The sequence below is a fragment of the Paramisgurnus dabryanus genome, chromosome 10 (genome assembly GCF_030506205.2).
Source record: "Paramisgurnus dabryanus chromosome 10, PD_genome_1.1, whole genome shotgun sequence".
NCBI lineage: Eukaryota > Metazoa > Chordata > Actinopteri > Cypriniformes > Cobitidae > Paramisgurnus > Paramisgurnus dabryanus.
The window spans coordinates 14,645,562-14,662,323 of NC_133346.1; the positions used below are offsets into that span (position 1 = coordinate 14,645,562).

The 16,762-nt window shown below is 35.9% G+C and overlaps 1 protein-coding gene across 2 annotated transcripts; it reads left to right on the forward strand.

Moving 5' to 3' along the window:
- The first annotated feature begins 441 nt into the window (after nucleotides 1–441).
- Nucleotides 442–15,950, forward strand: slc43a2b (solute carrier family 43 member 2b). Of its 2 annotated transcripts, XM_065290679.1 has the most exons (15): nucleotides 442–595; nucleotides 1,126–1,345; nucleotides 6,065–6,350; nucleotides 6,436–6,491; nucleotides 6,720–6,796; nucleotides 9,695–9,787; nucleotides 9,891–10,024; nucleotides 10,764–10,960; nucleotides 11,882–12,025; nucleotides 12,567–12,587; nucleotides 12,817–12,949; nucleotides 13,046–13,178; nucleotides 13,846–13,919; nucleotides 14,197–14,320; nucleotides 14,442–15,950. In XM_065290679.1, exons 2-15 carry the CDS (start codon nucleotides 1,186–1,188, stop codon nucleotides 14,601–14,603), a joined length of 1,794 nt encoding a protein of 597 aa, XP_065146751.1. In that variant the 5' UTR covers nucleotides 442–595; nucleotides 1,126–1,185; the 3' UTR covers nucleotides 14,604–15,950. The 2 variants fall into 2 exon arrangements, with proteins under 2 accessions (XP_065146751.1, XP_065146752.1); XM_065290680.1 differs by lacking the exon at nucleotides 12,567–12,587.
- Nucleotides 15,951–16,762: the final 812 nt, after the last annotated feature.

The following is a 16,762-nucleotide window of genomic DNA, read 5'->3' on the forward strand; positions in this document are numbered from 1 at the left end:
TGGTTTACAAATGAAACTTGACAGTGTAATGCTTGGTTAAAAGCAAAATCTAAATGTAATGTAAATCAAACTAGGTATAGCGTGTGTTTCTTTGAAAGATCCAATCTATGGTGTTGAGAAATACCTATAATCAATAAATCCAGTCAAAAAAAGGACCTGGGCGTATTTAAAGAGACGACAGATGTTACACATTTCCTGTTCTCCACCAAATCTCATTCAAACGCTCTTTAAAAAGAGATAAATATCTGGGCATTGAGACATATTCAGTGAAAAATACCAAGTTTGTGAGAAGCGAATCACCCACCTGTTGAGAGCCCGTGATTTTTCAGCGCGTAATGTAGCCTCCTGTTCGCTGATTTGCTGACCGGCATACTCAGCTTCTCAAATTATCCAATAGAAACGCGTTGATACATTCGCATATGAAATCGCTATAAATGAGACACTCGCCCCTGAAATATTTCTCAGTAAGTGCCAGTAACTGCAAGGGTGAGAGAGAGAGAAAGATAGGGGGGAGAGAGAGAAGTTGGCAAGACATCAGGGGAGAGACAACTTGGCACTTGAAAACCATAAGGCAGAGCTTATCTGTCACTCAAAGGTAAGAATGAATTATATATACACATGTAAAATACACATATGTTCACGTTATAAATATGTAATGTGTTTATCATTATTTTAATTTCTATTATTACTAATAATTACTAAAAAGTTAATTCATATAACTAATACTATAATAAACTTTAATGAAGAAAGTGTTAGTAAAGTTTTTATATATATAATTGTCTTATAATAGCATATTGTGATCCACAAGCAAATATTTTATCTAGTTATATAGCTTTCTCTTCCTTTCAAAGCTTAAAGTGAAATGTTCTCCCTTGAACCGAATTACAAAAGAGCCAGAATGACTTTGAAAAAAGAGTCAAAGTGATATACATAACAAAGGTGTTAATCTATAAAGCCCCTTTTTTTTGAAGCTATTATTAGTGGTTAACTCACACATTTACATTTGCCCTTGTAATGCTACTAGTTGAGCTACAAGGTACATTTCTATGTAAATTTATTTATAAACAACATACGTTTGAACTTTATTTTAATATAATGAATAAACCCCATCTCTTTCATCAACAGATTTAAGGTTTCCCATCCACATCACCCTCTCGTCTTTCTACTTTCCTGAGCCTTGCAGTCATGGCACCGACTTTGGCCACAGCGTTTGCCCGTCGATGGTGGATGGCGGTGACGGCCATTATTGAAAATCTGCTCTTTTCTGCTGTTCTTCTGGGCTGGGGCTCCTTACTGATCATGCTGAAGTCTGAGGGCTTCTATTCGTACCTCTGCACAGATCCAGGTGAGAATTACAACAAAAAATGCTTTTATATGTCAACAGATTACTTTTTAAATTACACAAATTTAAATTTAGAAAACCATTTATGTACGGTTGCTTTAAAGAACCCAGAAACCAGTATTCTTTTCTGAAGGACAAAAATATAGCACTAAAATCTCCAAATAGCTGAAACTTTACAAAACCTGTTTATCATAGATTAATTAAAGAAATGGAAATGATGCTGCTTTTAAACTCGAGTGTTTTGTAATCTATCACAGACAGTACTGTTTATATGGTGTAACTGATATAGAGCGAAACACTTTTGTGTTCACCTTCTCTAAGGAGGAGGAATCTTCCCTCAGGACCACAGGAACTTCCAATAAATCAGTTGTTAATCACAGTGCCATGGTTTTGTTAAACACTGGAATGTAAATGGGCATTCCCAGGGTCTTTAACCTAATCAAATTGAGCCTTAAACTGAGAACTCTATAGTGATGGTTTAATATAAATTAACATGTTTATGATAATGCTTTTATCAGATAAGCCACACACATACTGATTTCAGAATTGATTAACAGTCCGTTAGCAGTGTGTCACAATAAAGGGCACATTTGTCTTAATGTGGCTGGTGATGCCCTTTAATCACTATCTCGCTTTCTCTTGGGCAATACGTCTTGATTTAAAAGAACATTCAGGCCTATTTAATCACAAAAGCCGGTTTGACGTTCCCATGCAGACAACAAGAAGGAGGGGTAGAGGAGGGTCAGATGAGAAAAGAAGTTGTTTGTGAGAGAAACTGTAGGAGTTGTATCATTTGGAAAGATCTAGGACTACCACTTCAGACATGAAGTCTGTCTACAAAAACATTTTTGCATAGGAAAGTGCATGAAAGGTCATTTTTTAGCTGTCGTAGTTCCTGGTTTCGACATGCACAGCTGATTGCTGGGTTTTTTGGTCTGTCACATGACGTAATACATCTGTCTCAGCAAAAACTGTTGGTGCACGAGACGACCGCAGAAAAGCTGAAGTATGCAACAGTTAGGATGTGTCATCTTAAAGTCCACAGATAAGAATCAAAGGTCCAGGACAGTCAGCATTTATACTGTGCATTGGGCCTGATCTCCCGTCATGAACATAGAGCTTTATCAGCAATGTTTAATGAAAAACTTACTACAAATCTTGAATCATGTAAATCAACTTGAATCATGTTACAGTAGGAACACATTGTACACTGTACAAAGAAAAAAGGTACATGAAGGTTTAAAGGTTGTCACTTGGGCGGTAGCTTTTGATAAAGTACATTTTTGTATCTAAAAGGTACATATTGGTACCTTTAAGGTACATGCTGGTACCTTTTAGAGGTACATACAACAATAGTGTATAACAAATATAACTAGTGTATTGTGAGTGTTTTTCATTTACAGCTTTTTAAATTTTTTCAGAGCTCTCCAACAACATAATGGCTGTAAATGTGATCAACCATTCTTTGTTTTAATGCATTAACAGTTGTTAAAAATGAATTTTTTTCTAGGAATGTGTTTTAAGTTTCACTGGGTTTCACTTAAGTTTCACTATCCTGTCCGTACGAAGGTCTTTATGTTTATGTGGCCTTCAGAAATGCAACTCCTATCAGTTAAACATAGTTGAGCAATTATATAAAAGCAATATTAATTATATAGCTAACAATGTGTTACAGGGTAGACATTTTATTGTGGTAAAGTTAACTAATAAACTTCTCAAATGATTGGCCACCAGGTTAAGTCAGTTCATCTATGTTCTTCACAGAAAAAAAATAATTTCTTACGTAGTATTTGTGTCAGAAAAATATCAGAAAAATTCTTAAATTAATATGCATTTTCTTGATGAGCAAAATTACCTTAGAAAAAAGTCTAGTTTTTACAAAAAAATAAATACAAAAATAAGTAAAGAAATCTTTTTCTGAAACACTTAATTCATGAAAAATTCAAGAAAAAAATTCCTGCACCGCTGGTAGATTTTTGTCCTTGTTTTAAGCACAAATTCAATTAAATTGTAATATTTGTTTGTAAAAAAAAACATAGACTTATTTTCTTAGGTAATTTTGCTCATCAAGAAAACACATCTGGGTTTAAGAATTTTTAGATATTTGTACTGAAAACAAGACAAAGTCATTTTTTGCAGTGTTTTATGTTCTTCAAAAATTACTGCAAAAATGATTTTCAAGAAAAAAATTCTTAGTTTTTTTTACTTGTTTTCAGTAAAAATATCAAAAAATTCTTAAATTAAGATGCTTTTTCTTGAAGAGCAAAACAACCCAAGAAAATAAGTCTAGTTTTTAGACCAAAAATATACAATTTAAGTGATTTTGTGGATAGTAAAAAAACAAGCAAAAAATCTGTCAATGGGGTAGATTTTTCTTGATTTTTTCTTGATTTAAGTGTTTAAGAAAAATTTTCCAGATTTTTTTGCTTACCCTATTGGCAGATTTTTTTGCTTGTTTTATGCACAAAATCACTTGATATTTTTTGTCTAAAAACTAGACTTATTTTCTTGGGTTGTTTTGCTCATCAAGAAAATCTTAATTTAAGAATTTTTTGATATTTTTACCGAAAACAAGACAAAAATACTAAGAATGTTTTTTCTTGAAAATAAGTTTTTGCAGTGTAGCACAATATTTATATCAAAAGCACACACATGCACACATCCCAACATGTTTTTCGCCGAAAGCAGGACATTGGTATCTGTCAGGGCGTGTTCTGCAATAGCGACTGTTTTAATCAATGTTATTATGTAGACCTGACATTCATTAGCACATCTAAGTAGACAACCCCACTGGGGGATCTCGGACACCCCCTTTTTATTTGAGATGCATTTACGGTGGCCAAATGGGAACATTCTCGCTTAGCTTCGGAAAGCCAGCAAATCACTGAGATTGACAGCCCCTTATGTGCGGTGTGAGAGAAAGTTCACAACCGGGTCTAAAACACGTCAGGACATTCCACACTTTGTGGCTCAGGAAAGAATACACGTGTTTAATCAGAATGAGATTAGCTTTATCTAGTGAATGTGGTCATAAACAACCTCCCCAAAAAACCCCACCAATAAACAATATACAACACTTATCAAGCATAGTGGTGCTTTTTGCATTTTTTCAAGAAGGGTTTATATTAAAAACCATACAGATCAAATAAGATTAACTAGTTCATAAATGCCAGCTGTTATTAATGCAATTCGCTGTCACCTGGCTTTATATGTGTGTGCATAGTGAGATAATATAAAACATGTTTGTACAATAGTCCAAAAGGACGATTATAAATTGCGTTCCCACAGATTAACAAGATAAAGGAACAGCAAATGCATGCTTATTGTATCATTCCCAGCGCTTATCTCTTGTCTTCAATGAGGCCACATATTGGTGATTCCTCACTCAAGTATTTTACTGCTGGGTGAAGGTCTGTTTCAGACACTTTGTACAATAGCTGCAATCTGAGGAAACCAGTTTAATCCAGAGTTAATTCCATGCAAATCCAGCTGGTTTGTGCTGGGTGTTGATGTAACAGCATAGCCATGCAACACTAGTGCTAAAGTCCTACTGTACCACCCTGTACAGAAGGGCTAAAAGCAAATTGATGAGATTTTTAGTTTGTTTTAAAGAATAAACATTCTGTATTTTTTTTAAAAAGCTCAATTTATTTCTATATACAAACAGTGATGTAGCAAAGTGCTCTTACCTGCTGTAACCTTTATCTTTCATCCTATGACTGTTTCACCCATGCTGGTAGAGTGTGTTTCAAGAAATCCCAGTTGTGAGCTTCATGGAATTATCAGGAGGTATGGAAGTGTAGAGATGTAGCGTATGTGTGATTCGAGAGCAACCAGAGATATGTATGTGTCAAGTATGTAATGCTTGGTCACCATGTGACCTATACGTCCAGCATCACTATGGGCCTTTTCCAAATGGCATTTACAGTATGCACTCTTTAAAAGCCCTTCACGAAGGGGACACCCCATAAACAGTTGCTCCAGAAAAAGTAAAATGATGTTTTTTTCATTTCTCTGTAGTATATGTAGTCTCAAGTATATTTTAATTGGCCACAGTATGAGACACAATTGCACAACTCCCTCTAGAGTTTACACATCAAGAGTTCTGATCTTCAAAGGGATTGGAAAATGCCTTATCTCTCTTTCCACTCCTTCAGTTTTTACACCAACATTTGAGTTTTCTCACTTTCTATATCCTTGCCTTGATTTCGCAGACATGGTAACCGAGTAGTACAACTTTCATGCATGAGATATTTGTGAGTTTTACAGATACATCCTACTGTAAGATCTACTGTAAGTTAAACTGCCATCGTTGCAAAACAGAAAAGATTGTCATTAGCTTAGATCTTCTACTTTTAATGGAAATATTTGTGAGATTTCTGTTTCTTTTTCTAAGGCGAGCCATCAGATTGCAGGAGCCGTAAAGGGACATTCCACTTCTTTGAAAATAGGCTTATTTTTCAGCTCCCCTAGAGTTAAACATTTGAGTTTTACCATTTTGGAACCCATTCAGCTGTTCTCCGCACTTTTAGCATAACTTTGCATAATTCATTGAATTTGATTAGACCATTTGCACCACGCTCAAAAAAACCCAAAGAGTTTTGATATTTTTCCTATTTAAAACTTGACTCTTCTGTAGTTATTATTCTTTCGGTATGGAGCTTAAATAGAGAATTCAAAACTACATGCTGATCTCTTTCTATTTGTCTTTCTTTACCAAAGGCAACAGTTCGACGACAAACCTTTCCTCGTCAGCTGTGCATTCATCGAAATCTGATGATCCCGACTATGAATATGGCGATTTCCACAGTAATGACGGGGTGGAGATGGTCCCTCTGAACCATCCTGAGGACCACATGAGGATGAACGGCTGGCTGATCTGTAAGGAACAGGACGAGATGCTCAATCTGGCATTCACCGTGGGATCCTTCCTTCTTAGCGCCATCACGCTTCCACTCGGAATTGTGATGGACAAATACGGCCCGCGTAAACTCCGTCTGCTTGGCAGGTACAAGACCTTGTTGACTTGTATTTAAAGCAGTGGTAAATGTGCATGTAGTGTTGACCTCTGAGGAATGTGTTTTCTTTTTCAGTGCCTGCTTTGCTCTCTCTTGCCTCATGATCGCTTATGGTGCCAGCAATCCAAATGGTAAGACCATCATATATTCTAATTTCACATTATTTCAATCTTTGACATTACCATACTCAGTCAATATTAAATATCAAGGTTATTTTTCACAGAATGTTTTTTACATGTAGGAGGAGTTTATGTAGAAAACAGTAAATCACAGGGTTTTCACAGGCATGTCTTTGCCCATATGAGTTAGTTTTTTGCTTAAAATGAGACACATTTGTCTCTCTTTTGACTCTTTTCTAGATCTATCCGTCCTCATCTTCATTGCTTTGACCTTCAATGGCTTCGGAGGAATGTGTATGACCTTCACTTCACTTACAGTAAGTTTGTTTTTGTACTTTTGAATGCACCCTTTCCACTTGTATTTGGTCTTTCCTGTTTCCCTGTGATCGTTGTTTCTCATTTTCTTCTCAGTCTGTCTTCTCACTTCTCTCTCGCCCATCGCCTCTCAAGTGCAATACAGCGGGTTAATCATTAGACCCATCTGTCGCAGGATTTTGTTGACTTGCTACTGTCGCTGTACAGGCACCGTGCATTAACTCCTGATGGTGTACAATCCAGTGTAGTGAACCAGTAAGAACAGCCTCCGGTTATCATGTGCTCAGCGTGATCTGAGGAAATATATGACCTTACTGAACTCTCAACGCTCGCACCCAAGGTCTAAGAGCAACCTTTTGCCACACCCGCTAATCACGAATGAGTTTTCCAAGTATTCATATTTCTTAGAATTTTTTTTATTTTTTGTCAAATGTATGATTTATATTTTTGTCCTTATGACAAATGGCTTGTTTAGCGGTCTGTAAGACATTTTGTCTAATGTATGATATTTTTATTTCACTTAAATAATAATAATCTAATTATTTTACACTTTTAGAAAAAAATGTCAAATATGTACCCCATCTAAACTGTAAAAAATGAAGCCAGTAGCTAACTGTAGATATAAATTTATGTTATTTAATGGCAAATGTTTGTTCAAAGTTAAATGAAAAGTCTTTGCCTTTACAGAATAAAAAGTATATAGTTTTTTTCTCCCTTTAGATTAGGGTTCTTTGCATGAGGCTGTTATTTTAGTTTTATTCTGTAAAGATAAACACTTAATTTAAATCTACAGTAAGTTACTGGCAACAGTGTACTGGTGCAGTCCCACACGGCAAAAAATGACTTTCCTTCTCAGTATTTTTGTCTTGTTTTTTAGTACAAATAAACATTCTTAAATCAAGATGAATTTTCTTGATGAGCAAAATGACCTAAGAAAATAATTGAAGTTTTTAAACAAAAAATATCAAATTTAAGTGAATTTTTGCTTAAAACAAGCAAAAATATGCCAATGGGGTAAGAAAAAAAAAATAATAATAATTTTACGTTTTTCTTAAACGCTAAATTCAAGAAAAAAAATTCTCACCGCATTTGCAGATTTTTTTGCTTGTTTTAAGCACAAATTCACTTACATTTTTATATTTTTTGTCTAAATACTAGACTTATTTTCTTAGGTAATTTTGCTCAAGAAAATTCATCTTGATTTAAGAATTTTTAGATATTTCTACTAAAAACAAGACAAAATACGAAGTAAGAAAGTCATTTTTTGCAGTGCATTTAAAAAATACGTAATATGTACCTAATGGGGCGGTTTCCCAGACAGGGATTAGACTAGTCCTAGACTAAAATAAATGTAAGAGCTGTCCAAAGTCCAAACTGAAAACAACTTGCACTGAAATATCTTAAAATACATCAGTGCCCTTTGTTTTGCCTCAAAATGCACACAAGTAATGTATTTAGTAAGTGACGGTTGTTAAAACCAGTTATATTTTCTAATTAAACTAAGGCCTAGTCCTGGTTTAAGCTAATCCCTGTCTGGGAAACCACCCCTAGATGTACCATTAGGTCCAGATATGTATACATGATATAGTACCAATATGATACCTAATAGATATGAATACTGTATATACACTGTAAAAAGTAACACCTAAAGAAATGTAAATTTGTTCAACTTTAAATTTTCACCTAAAGTTAAACTAAAGTGATTTTTTAAATTGTTGAATAAACGTAATTTTTTTTAAGGTGTTACCAACTGAAGTATTTTTTTTTAAGTTGATCCAACTTTTCACGTTTTACAGTGTACCAGGTACTTATATAAGCAAAGTATACTTTCTGAAAGGGTACTGCTTGGGGTACATATTTTAAAACATTTTTTTTCTGACAGTGTTGTTTGACTTCATATCATATTGCACCTTGTGTCATTTATTCACCAAAGCCAAATGCATTATGTTTGGTGATTCCAAAGCTTTGTTTATTTAGTGGAAGTGTTCCAGTATGCAGTAGATGTTGACCACTTTTTTTTTGACAAGGAGACTTTTTTCACGCCAGTTTTAACAAAAAATCCTACCGTGTCACAGCTCTTTTGTTAGGAACATTCTTACGTAATAGACACTTGCTGACACTCATCCGGTCTGAGCTTAAATCAAAATCATAAAAGCGAATCGGTTGTAGCTGGTTTAGACTGGACAGGTCAAACCTCAGTTTCTACTGTCCCAGTTACATCCTCTTTTTATGACATATTGTGAAAGAAAACAAGGAAGAAAGAAAGAAAGAAAAAAAAGCATGATTTATTAGGAAATTCCACAGTGAAATATTTTTTTTTCTCCACATTTTCACATTTGTCCAATAAGTACCCAAATACTTGTAGTCTTTTACCAATGTAGTCTTTTACTTGTGTAGTCCTCTGTCACATCTTTCCCCTTTCTTCTCTCTCATCCCCCACACGCTCTTTCTTTCAGTCAATGGCTCTGAACTGAACAGCCTTTCACTGCTGATTTACTGGGATTTCATCAGCACATAATTGTTGGCCGTCTCTCCTCGATACTGCTGTATTTACAGAATGACTATAGATCATTTGTCTTTGGTCTTGCTAGTGCTGTGTCCTCTACAAAATGATTTGAACCGCCACAGTGCACAAACCTTTTTTCTGAATCTTTCCAGTATTTTTGTCATCATCCTAAACATATCTAATCTTACTTACAAAAGTATGTTTACAATCTGAAATATAATACATCATAAATATATTAAAATCTAAAATATTACAATATAAATTGTATAATTGTGAACTGTAATTGGATTTCTGTATTTTTCTGTAAATTCTGCTGTGGTTGTAAATGATGACATATTGTTTTCAAAGCAGTTTTACATCAAAATTGAGCTGTTTTCTTCATATTTTCTTTCAGTTGCCCAACATGTTTGGTGACCTGCGTTCCACATTCATCGCTCTCATGATTGGCTCATATGCTTCATCAGCTGTGACGTTTCCTGGGGTCAAGGTTCGATAGATTAAACTGACAAATACCAATTAATAATGCAACGTTGTTTTCCCAAGACAATGATGAATAACAGTCAGTACTGTGTGTTATTTTTTCTCTCTAGGTGATCTACGACCTTGGTATTACCTTCATCATGATTCTGGTGGTCTGGGCCGCCTGTGCAGGTCTTGTCTTTCTAAACTGCTTCTTCAACTGGCCTCTTGAGCCTTTCCCTGGACCCGAGGACATGGACTACACGTAAGTGTACACACAAGCACATCTCCTACACCAGTGGTTCTCAAACTTTTTTGGCGTGCGGCCCCCCTTGTGTACAGTGCATCGCTTCGTGGCCCCCAGAAGAAAATATATGACATGAAACATTCTAAAACTTTAATTTGAATTAAACAAAATACATTAAATTATACAATGTAGTGCTGTTAGTTAGTAGTCTTATTTTTCTGAGGTTTCATTACACAGAAATTATGTAAAATTAATGTATTTTATAAAATGTCATAAAACTGGGGCCCCCTGGCACCATCTCGCGGACCCCCAGGGGGCCACGGCCCCCAGTTTGAGAACCACTGTCCTACACGTCATAATTCTGCAATATCTAACATTAGGACAGTGTTCATATACTACCAGTACCACCAAGGTCAGGGGTTTAAAGGCGGGGTGCATGATTTTTGAAATACACGGGGAGAGTACCAAAACACACTTGTAGCCAATCAGCAGTAAGGGGCGTGTCTACTAACCAACATCGTTGCCTGGGTTGCGTATGTTTGGGGCGGGTCTATCAAAAGAAGGTCCAGTTTCTATTAGGGTAGGGGTGTGTTTGTTTAGGTTATTTCAGATATCAACATTGGCTTTCAGAGATCATGTACCCCACCTTTAATTATCAGGGAGTAAATGATAAAAAATATGCATTCAATGTGATGTCACTTTGAATTAAAGCATCTGCTATGCATACTTTTTAATGTAATTCTGACTTTTTCCCCAGTATCAAGATCAAGTTCAGTTGGTTGGGCTTTGACCACAAGATCACCGGAAAGCAGTTTTACCACCAGGTGACGACAGTCGGCAAGCGTCTGAGCGTGGACAACACTCAGAAACAGAAAGAGCTGCAGGCCAAGGAAGCAAACAAACTCTGCCTGTCCACCATGGACCTTGAACTGAAGTGTGATACCCAAGAGGAATGTAAGTGACTATTGCTGATACAATAAATAGTTTTTAGGATGGAAGTCCATATGGAATAGGGAGTTAAAGGGATATTCCACTTTTTTGAAAAAATGCTAAATTTCCAGCTCCCCCAAGAGTTTAACATTTGATTTTTACCGTTTTGGAATCCATTCAGCTGAACTCCGGGTCTGGCGCTAGCACTTTTAGCATAGCTTAGCACAATCCATTGAATCTGATTAGACCATTAGCATCGCGCAAAAGAGTTTCAATATTTTTTCTATTTAAAACTTGACTCTTCTGTAGTGACATCGTGTACAAAGACAGACGGAAAATTTAACGTTGCAATTTTCTAGGCAGATATGGCTAGGAACTATACTCTCAAACTGCGTAATAATCAAGGACTTTGCTGATGTAACATGGCGGCAGCAGGCGTAGTGATATTACACAGCAGCTGAAAATAGTCCCCTTGGTTAATTTGAATAGCAAGGGACTATTTTTGGGCACTAAATAATATCACTACGCCTGCTGCTGCCATGTTAAACATAATACAATGTTGTACCTTTTTGGGAACATTACTGTACCTTAAGGACCTATTGTGCATATTTAAAGGTACAGTTAAACGTTTTGTACCCCTAAAATTGTTCCTTACGGTACACAATATGTCCAAAGGGTAATATTGTACCCCAAAAGGTTCACCATTTCAATGTGTTGTATACATATAAGGTACAAAATAAACAGTGTGCCCTGTTATTACTTAGCTAGCTGACTACTAACATCAAAGAAAATTAATATGTGTGGCACAGTAGTCTTTAAACTGTTGCTTTAGCATAAGGTCCTCTCGATGACCACAGCTGTTTTGCGTTCATGTATTTCTTGTTGAACCAGGGTTGGGACATAGAAGGGTTAATTTTTTGTCTTTGTTTTTTTTTTTTTTCGCAGCTCAGTCATTTATGAAGAGCATAACCAGTCCACTCTTCATTTTGAGTCTTGTGACGATGTGTGTGACTCAGCTACGTCTCATCTTCTACATGGGAGCCATGAACAACATCTTGGAGTCTCTCAGTGGCGGAGATTTCCACACAGGTGTGTGTAGATGTATAGAAGTAGTTGGATACAGTATGTCAATTTAAATGCATCATATGGCACTTTCTTTGTTAGTTTTGGTCCTCTATTTATAACACAGCAAATAATTTATATTACAGACCGCAGATGACCCCGGGCCGGATCCACACCGGAACCGTGCCAAAGTCATCAGCTGTGGTGCGGATTCGGCCCGGGGTCATCTGCTGTCTCGGATAATGTTTTATTTTGCTGTCGTTACCAACAAAGCTGCACTTTTTATTTATGAAATGAAACCTTAATACACTTACTAATAAAGGTGCTTCACGATGCCATAGTTTAGAAGAACCACTTTTTCATTATAAAAAGAAAGAAATAGTTCTTTTAAAAACCTTTGACTGACTGGTTCCAAAAATCTTTCTTCTATGGTCCCTTTTAAGCACCTTTATTGTTTTATACAGGGTTAAAAGTGCTTTACAGTTTCAGAATAAGATTTTTTTAAAGATTTTTGGCTGGTTTTGATGTTATTTTCTTCTAAATCTCTGCTTTTTGACTGTTTTTGCAGCTGTTGAAAAAATTGAATTTGGTAAGAAGCTATCGCAAAGCAGTAAAATAGCAGTAGAAACCAGTAGAGCATGTGTTCCTAAAGCTTGTTAATCTACCATTTAACCTTCTCCTGAAAAGTCTGTCCCCTCACCTCTGAGTCTCTAGGGTACATTAAACTCAACCATTAAACAGAATAGTTATTAACCAACCTCAGGTGTTATCCATTAAACAGTGTTAGAGTAGTCTCTCACTTTCTTTCTCTCTTTCAGTGAGTCTCTATACATCAATTTTCGGCGTAATGCAGCTCTTGTGTTTGATGACGACGCCGGTCATCGGTCAGATCATGGACTGGAAGCTGAAGGAGTGTGATGATGGAGAAGTCAATGAGAAAGATCACAACAAGTAGGTTGCAAACTGTGAAAATGATGTAAATAATCATTATTAGAATGGAAATCAAGTTTTTCTGATGTTTAATCAAGTGTCTCATTATTTTTCCAGAGATGAACCTCAGCCCAAACGCAGAGACAGGCAGATCCAGAAAGTGACCAATGCCACGCGAGCTTTCATCTTTACAAACATCCTCCTTGTCGGCTTTGGCGTCACCTGTCTGATTCCTAACTTACCTCTCCAGGTGTGTGTCTGTGTGTATAAGATTACATCACATTCAGGATAGATACTAGCAATGCCACAATACAAGTACTAGTGCTACTTCAACTTTTTAGTCTAAAAGTAAACTTCGCATTCATTTTTAGTTCTTAAAGGCGGGGTGCATGATCTCTGAAAGCCAATGTTGATATTTGAAATCACCTAAACAAACACGCCCCTACCCCAATAGAATCTGGGCCTTTTTTTAGACCCGCCCCACACATACGCAACGATGTCGGTTAGTAGACATGCCCCTTACTGCTGATTGGCTACAAGTTTGTTTTGTGACTTGGCCCGACTCCCTTTTCCAAAGTGTTTTTCAAAAATCACGCACCCCGCCTTTAACAAATTTTCATTCATGAAATTCCTCCTATTTCCCACAATGCAGTGCAGGTAATTTGATTTGCATTTAAGTTTAATGACTGAACCGAGCATAATACCAAACTTTAAAAAGTCTCTTTCAGACTACCTAAGTAAACACCCCAATTGTAAATTTATTAGGGCATGCTTAGTTTTACAGTGTCTCCCTCTAGTGGGCCAGTTATGAAACTGCTTTTCAGCCATGCCACTGAATAAATTTGAGTAAAATTATAATACATTTCTATTCCATTATAACATATTAAGTCTTTTTTTTCGTTATTGTCTCTCTTCAGATGCTCTCCTTTGTTCTTCACACTATCGTCAGAGGCTTCATCCACTCAGCTGTCGGTGGACTTTACGCTGCTGTGTGAGTTTATCGGCGTTATCACAAACACATGATTACTTTCTGCATGTGATCATCACATTTGTCTGTAATCATCAGTCTGTGATGACTAGATTATAGATTAAGCATATAAATAATAAGACTGGGAACATGCTGGGAATCTGTGTACTTTTAGGATCATTATAAATGTTAGCACATTTATAGCTCCTTAAGAAACAATGATAATAAATGTTAATAAGTCAAAGATTTTAAAGAGATTGATCTCTCTTTAACGTGTAAATGTATATTTGTGTGTTTGCAGGTACCCATCATCTCAGTTTGGCAGTCTGACTGGAATGCAGTCTTTGGTTAGCGCTGTGTTCGCTCTGCTGCAGCAGCCTTTGTTCATGGCCATGATGGGACCTTTAAATGGAGACCCACTCTGGGTAAAGACACACACACACACATACTACATATGAGAGACCTTGAGTGATATTAAATGGATTAAATGCCTGTTAGGCATTTTCTGATCTCACGTCCAATTTTGGGTCTCTTTCTCTGGTATAGGTGAACGTGGGTCTGCTGGGCGTCAGCATGCTGGGGTTCCTATTACCACTTTACCTGCTGTTCTTCAGGAAGACTCTGCACAAAAAGAGAAAAGACAGAGAAAACTTGGCTAAAATCTATTTGAAAATCAACGGCAGTGATGTTCCAGAGGCATTTGTGTAAAAAAAGTAAATGAAGGTGTGGACAGAACCGAGAGGCAAAGACATTGAAGATGATGATGGTTACACATTATTGTGCCTCTCTTAACAGGCTTAGTAACTCAGTGGTTAAAAACAGGATGGAGAAATGCAAGAGCAAAAAGCAACATGGGAAAAATTGTGTTTTGTTTTGGGGCATTTTATTTGAATTATAAACTATAATTTATACATACACATGGCAACATTTTAACCCTGAATGTCTCTTTTAAACCTAAAGGGGAAGACATTTCAGTATCTTGCATATTAGTATATTGAATTTATTTTTGCTGTTGCAAGATTTCATACACTCTCTATGCCTGCATGTATGTTTGAGAGGACAGCTAAAGCAGGCCTGGTGCCAGTAAGCTGTCTTTCACATGAATACATTAATTTATTCTTCTGACCATCATAAGGGATTATAAAATACATCCAAATATAGTGTGAAAAGCCCCGATTTTGGTTCATCAGGTAAAGGCCAAGCTATGCTTTGGAATGGCACACACCTAATTTTAAAGTATTATGAGTAATACTTGTTTTAAAGAATTACATACCGTGTAAGTATAATCTTTATGATTGTGCGAAATGACACAAATAATAATATATAATTCATTAATGTAATGCAATTGCTTTCACTAAACACAACATTTCCCCTTCATAATAATTCAGAGAAAGGCTTTCAACATATTTATTTTAAGAGAAATGCGGATGCATATTACAATCTGATCAGTTTTGATCAAAAGTAGTTTAGGAAAGCCACATTTTATGCATGTCACTTTGTATATATTTTTTTTACAAACATAGACGCGTAAATGAAGGAGGTTTGACTAAACTAGTTTGATCTGCGAGGTGATGGCTAAAAGCCAAGGCCCAAATATCAGGGGAACAACAGCACTTTTAACACACATATCCCATAAACCCCTCATGACCAATAATTCCCTTTTGTTTGTCTTTCTTGTGCTTGTATACTGTAATAACCTACTGTGTTGGCTTTGGATTGTATGTCAGTGATCATACAAACAAGTTCCCATAAACATTTGAAGCACAGCATAACTCATGAGTTTGCTTTTTGTAAAGACATTTTGTGTCGTTTACAGTGTGGTTAACAAAATTGGCGTTTGACAGGAGAGCTGTAGCTATAAATACGATGAAAGTGTTTTTATCGTTTTATCGTTTTGTTTGTATTTATTTTTTTTCCTTTATGTTTCTGAATCTAACAGACATGGAAAATTCAACCTCAGTGTTGCAGTAACTGTTTGCTTTCAGTTTTTATTTCAATTTTTTTTTCATTTATTGTCTGTATGGAATATACTATTCAATAAAATGTGATTTTAAATTTTGCTTCCATTTTTCTCGAGTGTGAAAATATGATGTGTGTCTGTTAGATTACCACAGACTTTAAAGGTCCACTGTGTAGACTTTTAGCGGCATCTAGTGATGAGATTGTAAGTTGCAACCAACAGCTTAGTCAACAGCTCACCCCTCCTTTTCAAAACGCATAGAGAAGCAACGAATAGAGATAATTACATGCAACTAATCCTAAACCAAACCCTAATCCTAACCCCAACCCTACAGTAAGTACATTTTGTTGATGATTATTACTTAGTACTTAAATATATAATTACAATTTAACAGTGACGCCTTAAAATGAAGTCTAACCTAATATAGTTATGTATATTATATAGCTTTTTTGCCAAGAGATCCTTTAATGTACTCTTAAAGGTGGTGTGTGTAGCCAACTAGTGATGGTCGCTTTCAAAGCACTGCTTCTGAGGCTTCGAAACTTTTACGAATCTTTTGTTTGAATCAATTGGTTCAGAGCATGTTTCAAACTGGCCAAGTCACTGATTTTAGCAAACGAGGCTTCATTACGTCATAACTGTTTCAAAACGTTTCGAAATTCTGATGATTCACCACTTAGTGGAGTTGATCACAAATGACCAGTGTTAAATATGGTTAGGTGAACTCGGGTCAGTTCATAAAACATGCATCCTTCTGACTTATATAGCTACAATTTTGTCTACTTTTTGTTTAAAGACAGATTTAATGACAAAATTGTGCATATTTTAAAGGGAAGTTAGTTTTAATGATTTGTTTGCCCTAAATAAAACTAAAAACAAATAATACACTTTTAATTATGTCTTATTT

What these genes read in the sequence shown, in the direction of transcription:
- slc43a2b (XM_065290679.1), top strand. Translation starts at nt 1,186, where the DNA reads ATGGCACCGACTTTGGCCACAGCGTTTGCCCGTCGATGGTGGATGGCG. An exon ending in CCCGAGGACATGGACTACAC is followed by an intron (nt 10,025 to 10,763) that starts GTAAGTGTACAC and finishes CTTTTTCCCCAG; the next exon opens with TATCAAGATCAAGTTCAGTT. An exon ending in TGGCGGAGATTTCCACACAG is followed by an intron (nt 12,026 to 12,566) that starts GTGTGTGTAGAT and finishes CTGTTTTTGCAG; the next exon opens with CTGTTGAAAAAATTGAATTT.